The sequence below is a fragment of the Olea europaea genome, chromosome 2, assembly GCF_002742605.1.
Source record: "Olea europaea var. sylvestris chromosome 2, O_europaea_v1, whole genome shotgun sequence".
NCBI classification, from domain to species: Eukaryota; Viridiplantae; Streptophyta; class Magnoliopsida; order Lamiales; family Oleaceae; genus Olea; species Olea europaea.
In genome coordinates, this window is record NC_036238.1 from 20,751,378 (window position 1) to 20,769,329 (window position 17,952).

At 36.0% G+C, this 17,952-nt stretch overlaps 1 protein-coding gene across 1 annotated transcript; it reads left to right on the plus strand.

The window, feature by feature from the left end:
• The first annotated feature begins 206 nt into the window (after nt 1-206).
• On the plus strand, nt 207-2,930 carry LOC111365996 (BAHD acyltransferase DCR-like). The gene is made up of 2 exons (XM_022986605.1): nt 207-755; nt 1,840-2,930. The coding sequence occupies exons 1-2, from the start codon at nt 300-302 to the stop codon at nt 2,737-2,739; spliced, it is 1,356 nt and encodes a 451-aa protein (XP_022842373.1). The 5' UTR covers nt 207-299; the 3' UTR covers nt 2,740-2,930.
• The last annotated feature ends 15,022 nt before the right edge of the window (nt 2,931-17,952 follow it).

Genomic DNA, 17,952 nt, shown 5'->3' on the forward strand with positions numbered 1-17,952 from the left:
TTTTTGCGAAATTAGAAATGTAGTTGACAAAATTAATTAGAGATAAAGAGGAAAAAAAAAGAAAAAAAAAAGACATCTTTTACTCAACTTCCACCAAAAAAAGGCGATAGCAAAGAAGAAAATTTAATGTCTAACAACTGCACTCCATGAATTTCATAAATGCATCCCAACCGTATCCAGACTATAAGTATGTGTATATCTCCAAGAATTCATTAACCAAACGAAACCAAAATTATTTTTTTTATATTTCCATTCTTTTAAGGTTTTCTTGTTCTTCCTTGCATTTCCCACAATCCCCCATGGCAGGTGATCAAGTTGCAGAGGAGAAGAAATCCAGTGTCAAAATCCTCACCACAACAAACGTGAAGCCCAAAAAACCACTGGGAAAAAGAGAGTGTCAACTGACCACATTTGATCTTCCTTACTTGGCCTTCTATTATAACCAGAAGTTGCTGATCTATAAAGGGGGTGAGGCAGATTTTGAGGATATAGTTGAGAAATTGAAGGATGGTTTAGGTTTAGTCTTGGAGGACTTTCATCAGTTGGCTGGGAACTTGGGAAAAGATGAAGATGGGGTGTTTAAGGTGGTTTACGAGGACGATATGGACGGTGTGGTGGTGCTGGTGGCGGCTGCGGAAGAGTTAGCAGTGGAGGATCTCACGGCGGAGGAGGGCACCACCAAGTTCAAGGAGTTGATTCCATATTATAGAGTATTGAATTTGGAGGGGCTTCACAGGCCACTTCTGGCTGTGCAGGTATGTAATGCTTTGCATTCATTGCAAGCTAGCTTTGTTAAGGATAAAATTTTCGACCGTGCTACACTACCAGGTCTGTAAGAGGTCTGGTAGTGCAGCCTCTCTCATAGTTTGGGGTGGGGTGAGCGTTTGAGGGGTATTTTTTTAATTATGAGATCCTCCGAGACGAGAGAAAATGGGAGAGGAGCTCCTCTACCAGACCTTGGTAGAGAAGCATTTTCCTAAAATTTTACATCGATTAAAAATGAAAATATAGATCAATTTATAAAGATTTAAATGACTTCTCATAATAATATTGATCTTTAAAGATGGAAATCCAAATCTTAGTATGGTATCAAAACTAAACTCCAACGAAATCAATTTAATCCAATTAAGGCTATGAATTTCAAGATTCGGCTATTTAAACGAACTATCATCTTGCGTGGCATTTTAAGGGATAAAATTTCACATAAATTAAAGATAAAAATATAGATCAATTTATAAAAGTTTGAGCTATTCCTATTAATGAAATCGACTTTTAAGATGAAACTTCAAATGTTAATATGTATACTAATTGATTTCATTTCAGGGACCCACATTTGTACTAGAAAGGAAAATAAAGCGCATTGCTATATGTACGAAATTGTACACACAAAAACACCATAGAAGAGATACATAACTAGGGGATGAAACTGTACACAAAAAAACACCACAGAACTAGAGGATGGGTGATTTTTTGGCTTTTTTATTTATTTTTTATTACCACATGGACCCACACAACGTGAGACTTTTGTTGCATTTCTGTTAAACATTTTCTGTATGTATGGAATTCCTGGGAAATAAATCAGATAGAGCATATGTTAGATGCGCTAACGAGATTTGACACGTAATAGTCAACAACATTGCGCGTAATAACTAATAAATGACAATATTTTAACTTTTTTCATGATTACATAAAAAACTATCTAATCCATACACCAAAAATCACTGAATTTGAAACATTATTTGTGGCTTGGTTTTGTCTAGTCTGGTGTGGTCTGGTCTGATTTGGGACCTTTAAATGGTGTGACTTCACATTCTCATTTATTGTGCCCATAATATACAGTTCACAAAACTAAAGAATGGTCTTGCAATGGGGTGTGCCTTTAATCATGCAATACTTGATGGTACATCCACGTGGCACTTCATGAGTTCATGGGCTGAGGTGTGCCGTGGGTCCATATCCATCTCGGTCCCACCCTTCCACGATCGTACGAAGGCCCGAAACACAAGATTGAAACTTAACATGTCCCAACCATCGGACGCACCAGAGCACGCCATGTCAGCAGCAAATGGTGATGTGTCTGCCAAGGTGGAACTACCCCTCAGAGAAAAGGTCTTCAAATTTTCTGAGTCAGCCATTGACCAAATAAAGTCAAAAGCTAACGCTTACCCATCCGAGGGGTCAAAGCCATTCTCAACATTCCAGTCACTCTCTACACATGTGTGGCATGCAGTCACACGTGCACGCCAACTGAAGCCTGAAGACTACACCGTTTTCACGGTATTTGCTGACTGCCGGAAAAGGGTGGATCCTCCCATGCCAGAAAGCTATTTCGGGAACTTGATTCAAGCCATTTTCACCGTAACCGCGGCAGGGTTGTTATTGGGAAACCCGCCAGAGTATGGTGCGGCCATGATACAGAAGGCCATTGATATGCATGATTCGAAAGTCATTGACGCACGTAACAAGGAGTGGGAGAGCAACCCAAAGATATTCCAATTCAAGGATGCGGGAGTGAACTGTGTGGCGGTAGGAAGTTCGCCACGTTTTAAGGTTTACGACATAGACTTCGGCTGGGGAGAGCCAGAGAGTGTGAGGAGTGGCTCCAACAACAGGTTTGATGGCATGGTATATCTGTATCCAGGCAAGAATGGAGGTAGAAGCATTGATGTGGAGATCACTTTGGAGGCTAATGCTATGGAGAGGTTGGAGAAAGACAATGAGTTCCTTATGGAGGTTTAATAATTAAAGATTGATATTATCTTAGCTTGTGTTTTAAAAATGTTTATGAGCTTGAAACGGTATCTGTCATGGGATTTACTGATTATGTAACCACGAAACTTTGTTTTATGTTTTGTTTTGCTAAATTCTTTGTTCGTCTACAGATTATATATTTATATTGTCCAGTGTAATAAAATATCGTTCTTTTCTTATAGGCAGACATCAAAGAAATGACTTGAGTATAAATAGAAGGTTTTACTAGTTCCCATGAGTAAAGATATCTGAGGCTATTGGTTCTTGAATGAACGAGCGTGTAAATTCGCAATGCGACATGGCATCATATCCACGATTCGAGGCAAATAATCAGCAGCATGATAAGTACTGCAAAATCATTTGATCAATCTCATAACATTATGAAATGATCAATGAATCAAGCAATTGCAATTCCTTGTTATCAATGCATTTTGAAGTACAGCGGGAACTGAACACTATGTTCAGAGTTTGAGGTAGGCATTACTGAAGCAATTTCTTGAATAGTATGACACTGGTTGTCTAACAATTAGTGGTGTGTTTTTGTAAGTGTGAGAGAGAGAGAGAGAGAGCCCCAAAGTTACTGACCTTGAGATGGAGTTTGGGCTTTGAGATTTACTCTCTGCTCTCTCCTGAACCTTGGTAAGAGCTCCTGTCAGTTGTGCTTTAGTGATCTTTAAGAAGTCTTCCAGAAATGATATTTGCACAGTTGAAACGCACATGCTGTTTTACGGGTTCTGAGATATGACAGCATTTAATTGGTTATTTTAACTATTTTTTTAATAAAAAAATCAATAAAATATTGCCATGTTCTATAAACCCATCAGTACATTTTCCTGTACATGTGGCATTGGTCGTAGTCTTCACTCGAGATTCAGATGGGGCCATCAGCTACATGCTATTCTAAACTTGCATCGGTTTCAAACTAGAACTTTATCTTGAGTACACAATTCGCAACTAGAGAATCAGCTTTTTCATTCTAGATGTCAAGCTACCAACAATATTGGCAAATAATGATTAAGAGATGTGGGAATCTGCGGCCAAATATTTGGTATGGAGCAATCTGTTGGAACCAAACATTCATCACTTCCAGTTAACTTCACGTGTGTAGTGTGCATCACCAGATTCCACCAAAATATTCCCTCCAGTTCAGCATGCAGATTCTAGAGACTTCTTCTTCCATACGTATTGCCTCCTTAGTTAGTTAGTTTTGCTCTATAAATAGAGCACTTGCATGCATTGTTAACTCATTGGAGTATAGTCTTCCAATCCTTCCTTATGGAGGTTTCATTTTCTCCTATTATGGAGTTTCCATTCCTCCTTTTATGGAGAGTTTAATGTTCTCCTTTCATGGCGTTTTCTTCCTCCATAAAGGAGTTGATTGTGCCTCCTTTCATGGAGTGTATTTGTTCTCCATTAATGGAGTTTAATCAATTGTTTCAGATTCAATAAATTGTAACACAATCACTGTGAAGGAGGGTCTCTTGTGCGCAGAAGTGTACAGGCAATGAGGGAAACCTGTGATTCAGTTGAGGCATAACCCGTGATTTATCCCCTCCAAAGTTCTAGGGGCAAGGGTCTTGAGGGTTCAGGATTTAATTTGGTGTAAGCTGGGATATCTGGATATCACAAAAAAAAAATAATAGTAATAATAATAATAATGATTAAGAGCTATAACTCGTAGACATCAAACAGATAAACATAGAAATATTCCATGATGAGAATCTTTCAAATTTCATTTACCTGCAAGAGTTCAACACAAGGTTTCAGACTGTAAATACTAATTGCGTTATGTTTTCGAGCTCAGTTTTCAAATATATCTGTAATTTCTACAACGTCTCAGGGACTTCAAAAACCATCAAGAAATATTCTTCTACCATCAGGGAAGTTTGAAGAATCAGGAGCTAGCCTGGGATCAGACATTCTCCTTCTATAACTCTCCGTTAAAGTCACTCACATTCTCTACTTCTTTCTAAGGTAATTAACAAAAATGGAAAAAAGATGAGGAAAACGTCGACAATTTACCTAGGAACAAATAAATAAAGCCTCGTACAAGCACTCAAGAAATTTGATTGTTACTAAATTTAGTTATTGTTATTCAAATACGAGTTAGTAAAACTTAACAGCATACAATCAATTCTTTCGCTTGTTAAAAAGAAGACGCAAAATTCAGATAGAAGCCAATGAGATGGATAATCATAGTCAGATCATGTACATTTGAGAAGACAAGACACCAAACGGCACTGAATCTCTCCTTTACTTACTAAACAGCTTTTCGTGTGGTCATCAGCTTATTATGTGAGTGCTCCTTAAATCGACTAGCTTTGGAAAATGGACTCATGATTTTCCTATTTGAGAAGTGCTACATTACTAGGGCCTCCTATTCGAGAAGTGTGGTCCTAATGATAGGGGGCCAAATGTCACGAATAGAGCCTACATGACCCTGTTCGTTTAGAATTTTACCATTCTACTTTGCTAGTCACTCATGAACTCAAAGCTCTTCAAGATGGTACTTATTCATCTTTTCAGTTTGAAAGAAAAGGAAATTTGGGGTAGAGGACAGCTTCACAACCACTTCCTTTTGGAGAGTTGGAGGCTTAAAATGTTTTTGATTTTGCGACACATTGCAACCTCCTGCATACGAGCATTAGATAGTGATGCAAGAGGATCCGAGTCAAGTGATGTTGATTTGTCAGATTGCACGATGATGGCGCTGAGATACCATGAGATGGTGGATCGGCGCAAAGATGGAAAGTGAATCACCAATATTTCCTTAATTGGGAGAATTTGACGCGTTTTTGGTAATTTGGCCATAACTTTGGCTACGGTTATCGGAATAGCTATTATGACCCCAATTAGGAAAGCTCTCTTCGGCGCGCACGTCGTGGCCACCCAACTATGCTCGGTGGACGTCAATTTCGAGCCCAAAATCCACTGTTTTCCTTTCCAAAATTCAATTTAAGTTATTTTTTACTATTTATGGTAATATTTCACTTCCTTTTTTCCATATGTTAGAAAACTCGAATTGAGCCAAATTTTTGGCAACTTACTTCTTTTACTTAATATTTTATTTTGGTATAATTTTGGGATTTTGCCATTTTTGGTAATTTTCCCATAATTTCGTATTTCGCAGCTATTTAACCTGGCTTGTGGGTTAGTTTTCATCATTCTGCGTTATTAATAATATTGAGTTGAATTCAGAGTATTTTCTCTGATTTTTTTGGCGTTTTCTGTCGTTCTTTTCTTGCGAATCATCTGCTACAACAAGTCAATAGGATAATCACTATCCCACCCGGCGTCAGTTGGTATCAGAGCGTCAGCATCTTCTTGGGAGATAAATTCCATCAGTTATAATGGTTGGTGGTCGTCGAGGACAGGTTCCAATTGAGAAAGTCCAACACCGTGATCGTAATATTCAGGATGTGACGATTGAAGATTTGCAGAGACAAGTTGCGGAGTTAACCCAACGTTTGGCGGAGCAGGAGTTCTGTAATCATGATGTAGAATGTCACGATTTCGATACCAGTTTCGAAAACCCGTATCACCATCGTGCTCGAGTTTGGGAGCATCGTGGATGGGAGGATCGTCATGTGGATCTCGGTTTCAGAGTGGAACTGCTTGAGTTTTCTGGTACGTTGCAGGGTGAAGGATTTATTGATTGGTTGAATGAAGTGGAGCAGATTTTTGAATATAAGGAGGTTCCAGATCGTGTCAAAGTGAAACTGGTCGCCATCAAACTCAAAGGTAGGGCATCTGCATGGTGGGAACAGTTGAAGCGTTCGCGACAGGGGAAATCCAAAATTACTAACTGGGAGAAGATGAAGAAGAAGATGAAAGGGCACTTCCTCCCTTTCGGCTATACTCAAACCTTGTTTCAGAGGCTTCATTCACTAAGGCAAGGCATAAGATCAGCCAATGATTATACTGAAGAATTCTATCAGTTGGTGGCTCGAAATGATTTATCTGAGACGGAGGAGCAGATGGTAGCACGGTATTTGGGGGGATTAAGGCAGCGCCTGCAGGATGTTCTCAGCCTTCATTCATTGTGGACAGTTTCTGAGGCATATCAGCGAGCACTTGCAGTAGAGAAACAGCAGAGTAGGAGGCCAGTGGTCAGTGGTGAAGGAAGTCAGCCAGTTCGCCCTCAAGAATCTCGTCCTGCTTATTAGCCACAGCGGGATAGTTCCAGCTCAAGTATTAAGTGTTTTAGGTGTGGTGAACAGGGGCATAGGGCGACTGATTGCAGGAAGCCTGCTGGTCAGAAGAATAAAAATCTTCTGATTGAGGAGGATATGATAGAGGAGTTTGAGGAAGTTGGGGAACCCGTGTATAATGAGGGTGAAGATGAGGACGTGCTATATGAAGATGGTCAGGAGACCCTGGTCGTTCGAAAGAGCCTGCTGACTCCCAAGGGCGACTCAGGGAATGATTGGTTGAGGACCAACGTTTCCACACAACCTGCACAGTTGCTGATAAAATCTGTAAGCTGATAATTGATAGTGGCAGTTGTGAGAATGTAGTGTCTGATGAGGCTATCAAGAAACTGCAACTGAAGATGGATCGTCATCCCAAACCATACAAGTTGTCTTGGCTGAATAAAGGCAGTGAGGTAACGGTAGAAAAACAATGTTTAGTGTCTTTCTCGATTGGAAAAAAATATTTTGATAATGCTTGGTGTGATGTGGTATCAATGGACGCGTGTCATGTTTTGTTGGGACGACCTTGGCAGTATGATCGCAGTGTTATCCATGATGGGCGGAAGAATACTTATTCTCTTAACATCAAAGGGAAGAGAATTGTTTTGGTGCCTCACAGGGAAGGAAACACCCTTGCCCCGGTAGTTAAAAACCTCAATCTACTTTCGATGTCCAGGTTCTTGATTGAGGTTGGGCGTGAAAAAATAGTTTATGCTTTAATGCCTTGTGAAATTAGTACAGCGAATGTGGATTCAGAATTTCCAACAGATGTACAGCAACTACTGATGGAGTTTTCTGACTTGATGCCGGAGGATCTTCCTCTAGGACTACCACCTATGAGGGACATTCAACATCAGATCGACCTCATTCCGGGGTCGAGTCTACCAAACAGACCAGCATATCGCCTCAGCCCCAAGGAAGCTGAAGAGTTGTAGCGACGTGGTAGAATTATTGGAAAGGGGTTATATTCGTGAGAGTATGAGTCCTTGTGCAGTTCCTGCTCTCCTAGTGCCAAAGAAAGATGGGTCATGGCGTATGTGTGTTGACAGCAGGGCAATTAACAGAATTATAGTGAAGTACAGGTTTCCAATTTCCCGTCTGGACGACATGTTGGATCAATTGTCTGGTTCTAAGGTCTTCTCAAAAATTGACCTTAAAAGTGGATACCACCAGATCAAAATCAGACCTGGAGATGAGTGGAAGACCGCGTTCAAGACACAGCATGGGTTGTACGAGTGGATGGTCATGCCCTTTGGACTATCCAAAGCATCCAACACTTTTATGAGGTTTATGCATCAGGTTTTACGGCCTTTCATGGGAAAGTTTGTGGTAGTTTATTTTGATGACATACTTATTTATAGTCTGACATGGGAGTCACATTTTAATCATCTTCGTGCTGTCTTTGATGTAATGAGGTCGGAGCGCTAATTCATCAATAAGAATAAGTGTTCTTTCTTCACAACTTTTGTAATTTTTTTGGGTTTTGTTGTGTCTACTGATGGTGTTCATGCAGATCAATCCAAAATTGAGGCAGTTTTGAATTGGCCGAAACCAAAAACTTTGCATGATGTCAGGAGTTTCCATGGATTGGCATCCTTCTATCGTCGATTCATCAGAAACTTTAGTACCTTGATTGCTCCTATCACAAAGTGCCTTAAAGGGCGTGATTTTCAGTGGACTGAGGAGGCAGAGGCTAGCTTTCAGTTGGTTAAGCAGAAGATGACGGAGGCCCCAATCTTGGCACTTCCGAATTTTGAAAAGGTGTTCCAGGTAAACTGTGATGCGTCTGGAGTTGGCATTGGTGGTGTTCTGAGTCAGGAGGGACGTTCAGTAGCCTTTTTTAGTGAGAAGCTATCGGGATCGAAGAAAAATTATTCCACTTATGACCTGGAGTTCTATGCCATAGTTCAGACTCTGAAGCATTGGCGCCATTACCTGGTACAGAGGGAGTTCATTCTTGTTACTGATCATGAGGCTTTGAAATACATCAATGGTCAGCACAAGTTGAGTAGGCGACATGCAAAGTGGGTGGCGTACTTGCAGGAGTTTACTTTCACACTCAGGCATCAAGCAGGAAGTTTGAATCGAGTAGCAGATGTATTGAGCCGTCGCACATTACTCTTCACCACCATGAGCACCAAGATTGTCGAATTTGAGGCATTTCCTGATATGTATGCTGCGGATCCTTCATTTGGGAATATGTATGCTACAGATCCTTCATTTGGGAAGATAATTTGGGAGGTAACTGATAATCACCGACATGATTTTGTTTTATATAATGGTTACCTGTTTCGTGGATTGCAGTTATGCATTCCGAATTGTTCACTAAGGCAGCAGATTATTAGTGAACTTCATAACGAAGGACATTTTGGGCGAGACAAGACATTGGCATTGGTCTCTTCTGATTATTATTGGCCCAAGTTGAGCAGTGATGTGGCGCATTATGTGGAGCGGTGTTATATATGTCAGCGGTCTAAAGGGGCTCTTACTAATGCTGGATTATATACACCATTACCCGTACCAGAAGCTCTTTGGTTTGATGTCAGCATGGATTTTGTCTTGGGCTTACCTCGTACACAGCGGGCGATGGATTCCATTCTTGTTGTGGTTGACAGATTTTCAAAGATGGCTCATTTTGTGGCTTACCGGAAGACAATGGATGCTACTCGGATTGCTCATCTTTATTTCAGAGAGATTGTGCGTTTACATGGTATTCCACAGTCAATTACTTTTGATTGTGACACTAAGCTTATGAGTCATTTCTGGAGGAGTTTGTGGGAGAAACTTGGAACGAAATTGAATTTTAGCAGCGCATACCATCCCCAAACAGATGGTCAGACTGAGGTGGTGAATCGGAGTTTGGGAAATCTTTTGAGAAGCTTAGCTGGGACTAAACCGAAGCAGTGGGATTTGGCATTACCTCAAGCAGAGTTTGCTTATAACCAGTCGAGGAATAGAACCACCGGACTGAGTCCTTTTGAAATTGTCTATGGTCGAAACCCATCCGGAGTACTTGATTTGGCTTCAATTCCACGTGTGGGTCACTTCAATAACAAAGCTGATGAGATGGCTGAACATCTTTGAGGTGTCCATGAGCAGGTGAAGCTGTCCATATAGGAAAGCAATACTAAGTACAAAGTTTGGGCAGATAGTCATCAACGCCAGGTGTTGTTTGATGTTGGTGATTTTGTTTGGGCAGTATTAACTAGTGATCGTTTTTTAACTGGGGAATACAATAAGCTAAAGGAGCGGAAGATTGGACCTTGTGAAATGCTGCATAAGATCAATGATAATGCTTACAGATTGCGCCTCCCGTGCCATTTGAAGACCTCTGACGTCTTCAATGTAAAACACCTAAACCCTTGTTTTATGGAGTCCGATGAAGTTACTGTGAACTCGAGGGCGAGTTCTTTTCAAACCGGGGCGACTGATGTAGGAGGATCCGAGTCAAGTAATGCTGATTTGTCAGATTGCACGATGATGGCGCAGAGATACCATGAGATGGCGGATCGGCGCAAAGATGGAAAGTGAATCACCATTATTTCCTTAATTGGGAGAATTTGACGCGTCTTTGGTAATTTGGCCATAATTTTGGTTACGGTTATCGGAATCGCTATTATGACCCCAATTCGGAAAGCTCTCTTCGGCGCGCACGTCGTGGTCACCCAACTATGCTCGGTGGACGTCAATTTCGAGCCCAAAATCCACTGTTTTCCTTTCCAAAATTCAATTTAAGTTATTTTTTACTATTTATGGTAATATTTCGTTTCCTTTTTTTTCCATATGTTAGAAAACTCGAATTGAGCCAAATTTTTGGCAACTTACTTCTTTTACTTAATATTTTATTTTGGTATAATTTTGGGATTTTACCATTTTTAGTAATTTTCCCATAATTTCGTATTTCGCAGCTATTTAACCAGGCTTGTGGGTTAGTTTTCATCATTCTGCGTTATTAATAATATTGAGTTGAATTCAGAGTATTTTCTCTAGTTTTTTGGGCGTTTTCTGTCGTTCTTTTCTTGCGAATCATCTGCTACAACAAGCCAATAGGATAATCATTATCCTACCCGGCGTCAGATAGTTTGTCGGGTTCCTAGCAGCAAGAGAGCTTCAATTATTACTAATGATATGGATCAATTAAAAGAGAAAACCCTAAACCATTTGGAAAAGAAAGGAAATTAGAAAGATCTACAAAAACGCGAATAATTTTCAACTCAGTTGTCTAATTTTTGTTTGTCAGTATAATATGGAAGCGTTTTTCATGCCCAGTGTCGAGATCAAATTTCATCTTTTAGGGGTCCGTTTTAGCGTAGAGTTGTTCTACTTTTAGTTAATTTAAACATATTTTCGTCTTCTTTTTACAGGTTTTTAGTTTTATTTGGATTTATCTATAGAACTAGAATCTCAAAGTTATTAGGATTTATTTTTAGGACCATGCTATTTGTATATTGTCTTTTACATCGTCTTTGACATTGTTTCACGTGACAACACATGATTCGACAGTTTTTGAATTCAACACACTTTCCCGCCAAATACATTTTGAATTTGTAAAGGATGTCAAACTCCATGTAATCCATAGAATGTATAAGAAGCAATATTATTATTTTTAGTCTTTAAATACATGCTAAGGTTGTGAAAACATTACACTCATTTTTCTTTATTAATAAGATATTTCAAATTTCCCTCGTAATTTGGTGGATTCAAGTCCGTTCAAGCAAAATTGAAGCAACATATGTTCGTGAGTTACGAACAAGACCCTTTTATTATTTTTCATGTTTCCGTCTTGCGTCAACTTAAGTAAATATCACAGCCAGTTATGTAATTCAATTAATAATGATCAATTATAAAAGATGTTTAGCAACAAAATGACAATGACATTGTAGAAGAAACCTTGCAGGTCCAGACAAGTTATATCTTTGGCCAAGCATTATACCTATTCAGCAATTTCAGCTAATGCCAACCATTTTTTTCACTAAGGCAAACAAAACAACCACAGATCATAAACTGTGATGATGCATGACATACAGATTGTCTTCGTAAAGTAACATTCAGAGGTATTTTGAATTTGGTTTCTATTCAGTTTCACTATGAATCACCAAATACCATTTCGAGGGTAGTCCAATGAATCAGGAGCTAGTTTGGTATCAGACATTCTTCATCTCTGTATACATAAAAAATATTTTCACAAGAACAAAATTTGAACTAAAAAAAGGGGGGCCGGGCACTGGATCGGGCTATAGCCCAGCCCAATCCCCCTAAATCCGTCTCTGCTTGTAAAGTCATGCTCTTCCTCCTTTTAAGGTACTTAATACAGTAGAATTAATCTCTTATCCCCAGTTGGCAAGATAAAAATTTTTTGCTACTGATTTGACTAGAGAGTCTTATCTATGATTCTCTGAATTTATGACCATTTCAAATAACCATAACTAAAGTTCTCGTGACTGCAACGTCAACGATGAGAAGTTTTTACCCTGTTCACTAGAAATAGGATATCAAGACTATGTAACACACTATTTTACATAAAAATAAGTATTGATTGGATCTCGCATTGATTAGAAACAGACATAGCTAGTGATGGCAATAGGGTGAGTTTGAGGTGGGGCGTCCCCATCCCGCGCCCACCCCACAACACCCCACCCCATTTGGCCAAAACCCTACCCCGCCTTAGACAGGGCAGGGCAAGGCGGGGACGGGGCAACTTTTTGCCTCATTTGTTGCCCCGTTTATTATTATTATTTTTTTTATACATTTTGAAAGTTTCGAATTATGTTATTATTAGAGAATAAAATACAAATTCAAAATGAATTTTTAATGGGTGAATTGTCCAAAAATAATTTTATTTTTTATTTTTATTTTTTTCTTCACAGAGCGGCGTTCGGGGGCGGGTTTTTTTATCCCATTCGGGGTGGGATAAATTGCCATCTCTAGTGGGTTTGCTACAAAATAATGCTACTTGTCCAAGTCCACATGGGCCTTTATACAAATATTATAGATTTCTTTATCTAATAAATAATTGCAGCAGGGTCATGAGTACCAATTTTCACGAAATATTTTGAGACAGAGATGCTTGAATGCTTAATGCCAGGGGAAAAAAGGATTGGAACCCAATCGAAGAATGCATTAGAAATAGTAAAAAAATTTGGACTTTATCCTTTTTAAGTCTCATACTTTTCACCATTTTCATTAATTTTAAAAGGAGTAAATGGTAACTTTATATTATATATATATAATAAATTTTTAAAAATAAAAATTAAGTTTTTTTTTTCAATAACCTTTTTAAGAAATAAGTTTTTATTTTATTTTATTTTTCTAAGTAACTTCTTTTAAAATAAGTTTTTATTTTATTTTAACAAAGTTTATTTTGAAATAGATTTTTATTTTATTTAATTTTTTAAGGAATTTTTTAAATAAAATTTTATTTTATTTTATTTTTAAAGTAACGGTTTTTTAAAATAAGATTTTGTTTATTTTTTAAAATAATTTTTATTTATTTTTATAATTTATTTTACATAAATAAGCAAAGTTATTGTTTTACCCTTTTAGATTAGTGAAATGTATGGAAAGAAGTTGGGTGCCATTATGAAATGTTGTATGAAATTGGGTGGTCATGGTGAAACAAAATCAAATTGGGTGGCCACGACGACACTAAGTATAAAGTTGAGTGACAATTGATGAGTTTAACCCACAATAAAATATACTACATTTAAACTCAATTTTTTCTTTTTTTTTTTAATCACACGTTTTTCAAAAAAAATTACTATACTAAAACTCATATTCTCGGAAAAATAATAATAATAATAATAATAAATCAATCAATCAATCGAAACAAACACTTTCTAATGGTTGTCGAACATGGGCTACATTTTGATTTTCCTAATCATAATCTAAACGCAAAAAAAAAAAAGAAAAAAAAGAAAAAATTTACTTTGATAAAAAGTTGATTATTTCATTTATTTATTTTTTGTGCAAATTGATTTCATCTTAATCGTAGTTTATGATATTTGATTTCTCGTTTTAAAAATGAACACAAGAATGATTCAAAATATTTACTACGAAGATAACTTAAATGAAATCTAATCTTTAAACCTTTAATTCAAACCTTATATATATTTAAAACAAATCCAACTTTTTATTACAAAGAAAAAATTCCAACTTTGTTTTGCTTTTATGTTAGTTTTATAATTAGTATAGTATGACCTCCCTTTGGTCCCCATTTTGTGGAATGAAAATTAGTGGAATAGTGATTTTTTGAAAAATAAGTGGTTGAAAAAGAATGAAAAGTGTTCGATTTACGTGTAATATTATTTTATAGAAGATTGTATGATTGAAAATAGAAGAGATAAAAATGAAATGTTATGGAATGAAAATTAATGGAGATCAAATCGGGCGAAATATGAAGGTTTAGAGAATAAAAATATAAAATTACAAGAGAATGTTATTAGACCTTATATGAGCCCATTTCACTAAAAATTCATTTTAACTATATATTTTTCAATAAAATAATTTTACACGTAAATAAAAAAATTTACTTTATTTTTTAACCACACATTTTCTAAAAAAATACTATTTCAAAATACATTCCCTTCCAAAATGGGGCTCAAACAAAGGCTAAATCAACTAGGTATATAAAATACTTGATGAATTTTTAATTAGTTTTATTAAATTATTCTAAAACACATATTTAAATTGATTTGTTACTTACTTGTCAAATTGTATCAAGATACATAATTATTTTTTAAAATGAAATTGTTAAAATTAATTGTATATCTTGAAAAATAACAACAATATCAGAGACGCATCTCCACGTTTAAAAATTTACGGTAACCACTTCTATTTTTATTTATTTGTGAAGTTTCCCCTATTTCTTGTTTTGAATGTCATGTACACGAACGAACAATAAAAGTGGATCAATGGCAGTTGCAAGTTCTTGTTCTATGGACTCTCTTTTTTTCTTTATTTTCCTCTTCAAAGAGACCTATGTACTTAAAGCAATTGGCTATTGTTTTGTTGGAAATGTTGTTCCATGCTGCTTTAGGTAGAAAAATTAATTTACATGATTTTTTTTTTAATAAATCTATGCAATTGATCATATTGATTTAAAGAGGTGAGAGTGAGACTTTATCTTCTAAAATAAGATTGATATATAAAATACCCTCGTAAGAAATAAACAAATTTCTACAATTAATTGTAATTAATTTGCTAGTAAACGATAAAAAAAATGCATTATATACTGAGCTCATTCGACATACTTCAAATTTTAATCATATAAATTTACTTATTTTATTTTAAGTGGTATTATTTTATGAATATATGTTTTTATATGAACTATGTGTGATGTATAGTTAAATATCAATGATCAAGGAATATTATGCTATTTTTTGTAATATTATAATGAAAAATATATCAAATTAATATTTTATTATGATGAAAAGTTGTGATTCTTGATTCAAATCTTAAAAAAAGAAAAAAAAAAAAGAAAAAGAAAATACACATTGTACATAACAGACGCCAAAGGTACCCTTGAGGTTTATACGAGTAATGACAATAAGATATCTATTTAGAAGTGTTACCTATCATTAACTTCCATCTTATAGTGCTATTTTTTCAATTTTCTTTGTTATATTTACATTTGAATCCACAGACTCGTCTGCTTTGTTGGGTTTAATTTGTAACCATAGGACTTGACATGCCTCAGCCTAATCCTGAATTGAAATTAATGTAATGGGTACAAAATATCTCTATCGTTTACTTTCTTTGTGATAATTTTAGTATTTGCACACTCAAATCAACATTTTTTGCACAAAAATCCCTTTCCGTCACCTGCCATCCATTTGTTTTGTTAAATAGACGCGTGTTCTGTACATGATAAAAAAAATTAATAAATGAAAAAAAATTACAAAAGCATTTTCTTCTTCAAAGCCGCACATCTATCCTATACCACCACTACCTCCTACTCTACCACCACAAACCCTAGGTGTCTATTGACTAGACTCCGACGAACACACCTGAAATTTAACTAAAACCATATATTGGGTAACTTTGATGACTCGGAATTTGCTCTCTTTGGAAAATTGTAGATTATAAGTGGCTTACTGATAACTTTGGAAGTAAATTACTAATTTATACTTGTTAAAGAGTTTGTAATTTTTTTTTTTACTTTTGAATCAATTATAGGTTACTTCATGTTTTGTTATCTCTAGAAAACTAAAAGCTTGATTCTGATTCGTCCCTATCCTTTCGATAACTTTTGTCCTTCCCTAAGGTTGCTAATAAATGTATCTTGAAATTATATTATCTAAATTTTAATTACATTTCAACCACCACACACTTGTACATGTCACATGTGGTATGTTGGTTAAGCCTTTGTCTTGTAGGGCCCACCCCCCATACTAAGCACATTATGTGGTTTTGTAAAATATCCAAAGGGGCCCACATTTTTGTGGGACCCATTGAAGAAATGTAGGTTTCTGAATTTGGCCCCCTTTTTTCTTCCTCGTGTTTCATAAAGGGATTGATCGAAAAGGTCTGAATTATTGAAGAATTTTGATTGAATTTCAGTCAATTACCTACTTAATGATTCACACACGAAAAGGTTACATAAAAGGTAATGGTGATTAGTAGAAAGCTTAATGAAAACTATGTAGAAAGTCACAAAAAGGTGAGATCGACTAAAAGGAATCACTTTCACTTTTTACCCTTTGCACGTAGTGTGAAAAGGGGAAGGAATGTTATATTTTTCTTCATAGCATTAACAATTAATAGAATGTAAACACCTTCTATTTTTTTTTCTTGTTGTTTAATTAAGAACAATTCATTCCATGGGATAAAGGTTGTGCGATTTCATTACATGCAAGTTTTTGTACAAATGAATATAAAAATAGAAGAAAAATAAGATTATCTGATTTAAACAATCCTGTTATGTACAAAGTGAACTCCTCCAGAAAACACACAAAAGGTGGGGGTGATTTTTTTTTTCTTTTGCAATATTTCATTCATATGAAATCCACTCTAATGTGAGTGTTTTATATTGTTTCTGTGAAACCATTCTATGCAAATGGAAAAATGAAATAAATAATAGAGGTCTAAAGTAACTCAATTCTTGTTGATATGCAGTTGGAAAGCTAGAAATTCAATACAATCTATGTATAGATGGATCTTATTGCGGGATCTTTACCCTTTTTTATTTTGTTACTTTTTAATGACAAAAATTCCATAAATTCTCAAGTCTAATGACATAATTTTAGGGCTTGGTTCATATAGCTTCTACTTCTGCTTTAGAGTAGTACAAGAAGAGAAGAAGTAGAAGCTAGAGGTTTTGAATTAGCGCGTGAAAAAAAATGACGAGAATTGGGAATGTTGTGATTTAGGATGGGTTTGAAATTTTTATTTTGTTCATTACAAATACAAGTGTAAGATTGAAATTTAAAAATTTCATTAAACCAGAAAAACGACTTTTTGACTGATTGTGGAAGAGCCTTTAGAGGAATCATATCTTGCTAGACTCCTCTAAAAGAAATTTTAATTAAAAATGCACTTTTATAAAACGGATTCAAAAGTAATTTTTAAATTTTAAAAACTCATTTTGACTTTTCAAAAATCAAATCAAACGAGTTTCAGCATAGTGCATATTCAATCTGATAATTTCATAACAGCTCAACTCAATTTTACAGTTCTAGACGCAATCAAATTCTTAAAAAGATGTGTTAGTGATATATATAATTATGAAAGTGGAATAGAATCATGTGAAAAGTGAAGCACTCGTGCAAATGTATTAAAATGAGGGGAAGAATTTAGAAATGTCATTGTCTATCACACGAGGGCTAAAAGGCTAGCACAAAAACCTATCCTTCTGCCCACGTGCATACCTTTGACAAAAAATGATAATAAGATAAAAAGTATTTTTCCAAGTCGAATATGCCCCTTATAATTTTCAAATTTAGCCCTAGAGTAAAATTTGATTTTAATTTTAAATTAAAGTTCATTAATAATTTTAATCACATATTTTATA

Excerpts from the sequence above, each read along its gene's own strand:
- LOC111365996 (XM_022986605.1), top strand. The coding sequence starts at position 300 with ATGGCAGGTGATCAAGTTGCAGAGGAGAAGAAATCCAGTGTCAAAATC. Across the intron at positions 756-1,839 it reads GGCCACTTCTGGCTGTGCAG|TTCACAAAACTAAAGAATGG; the intron begins GTATGTAATGCT and ends CATAATATACAG.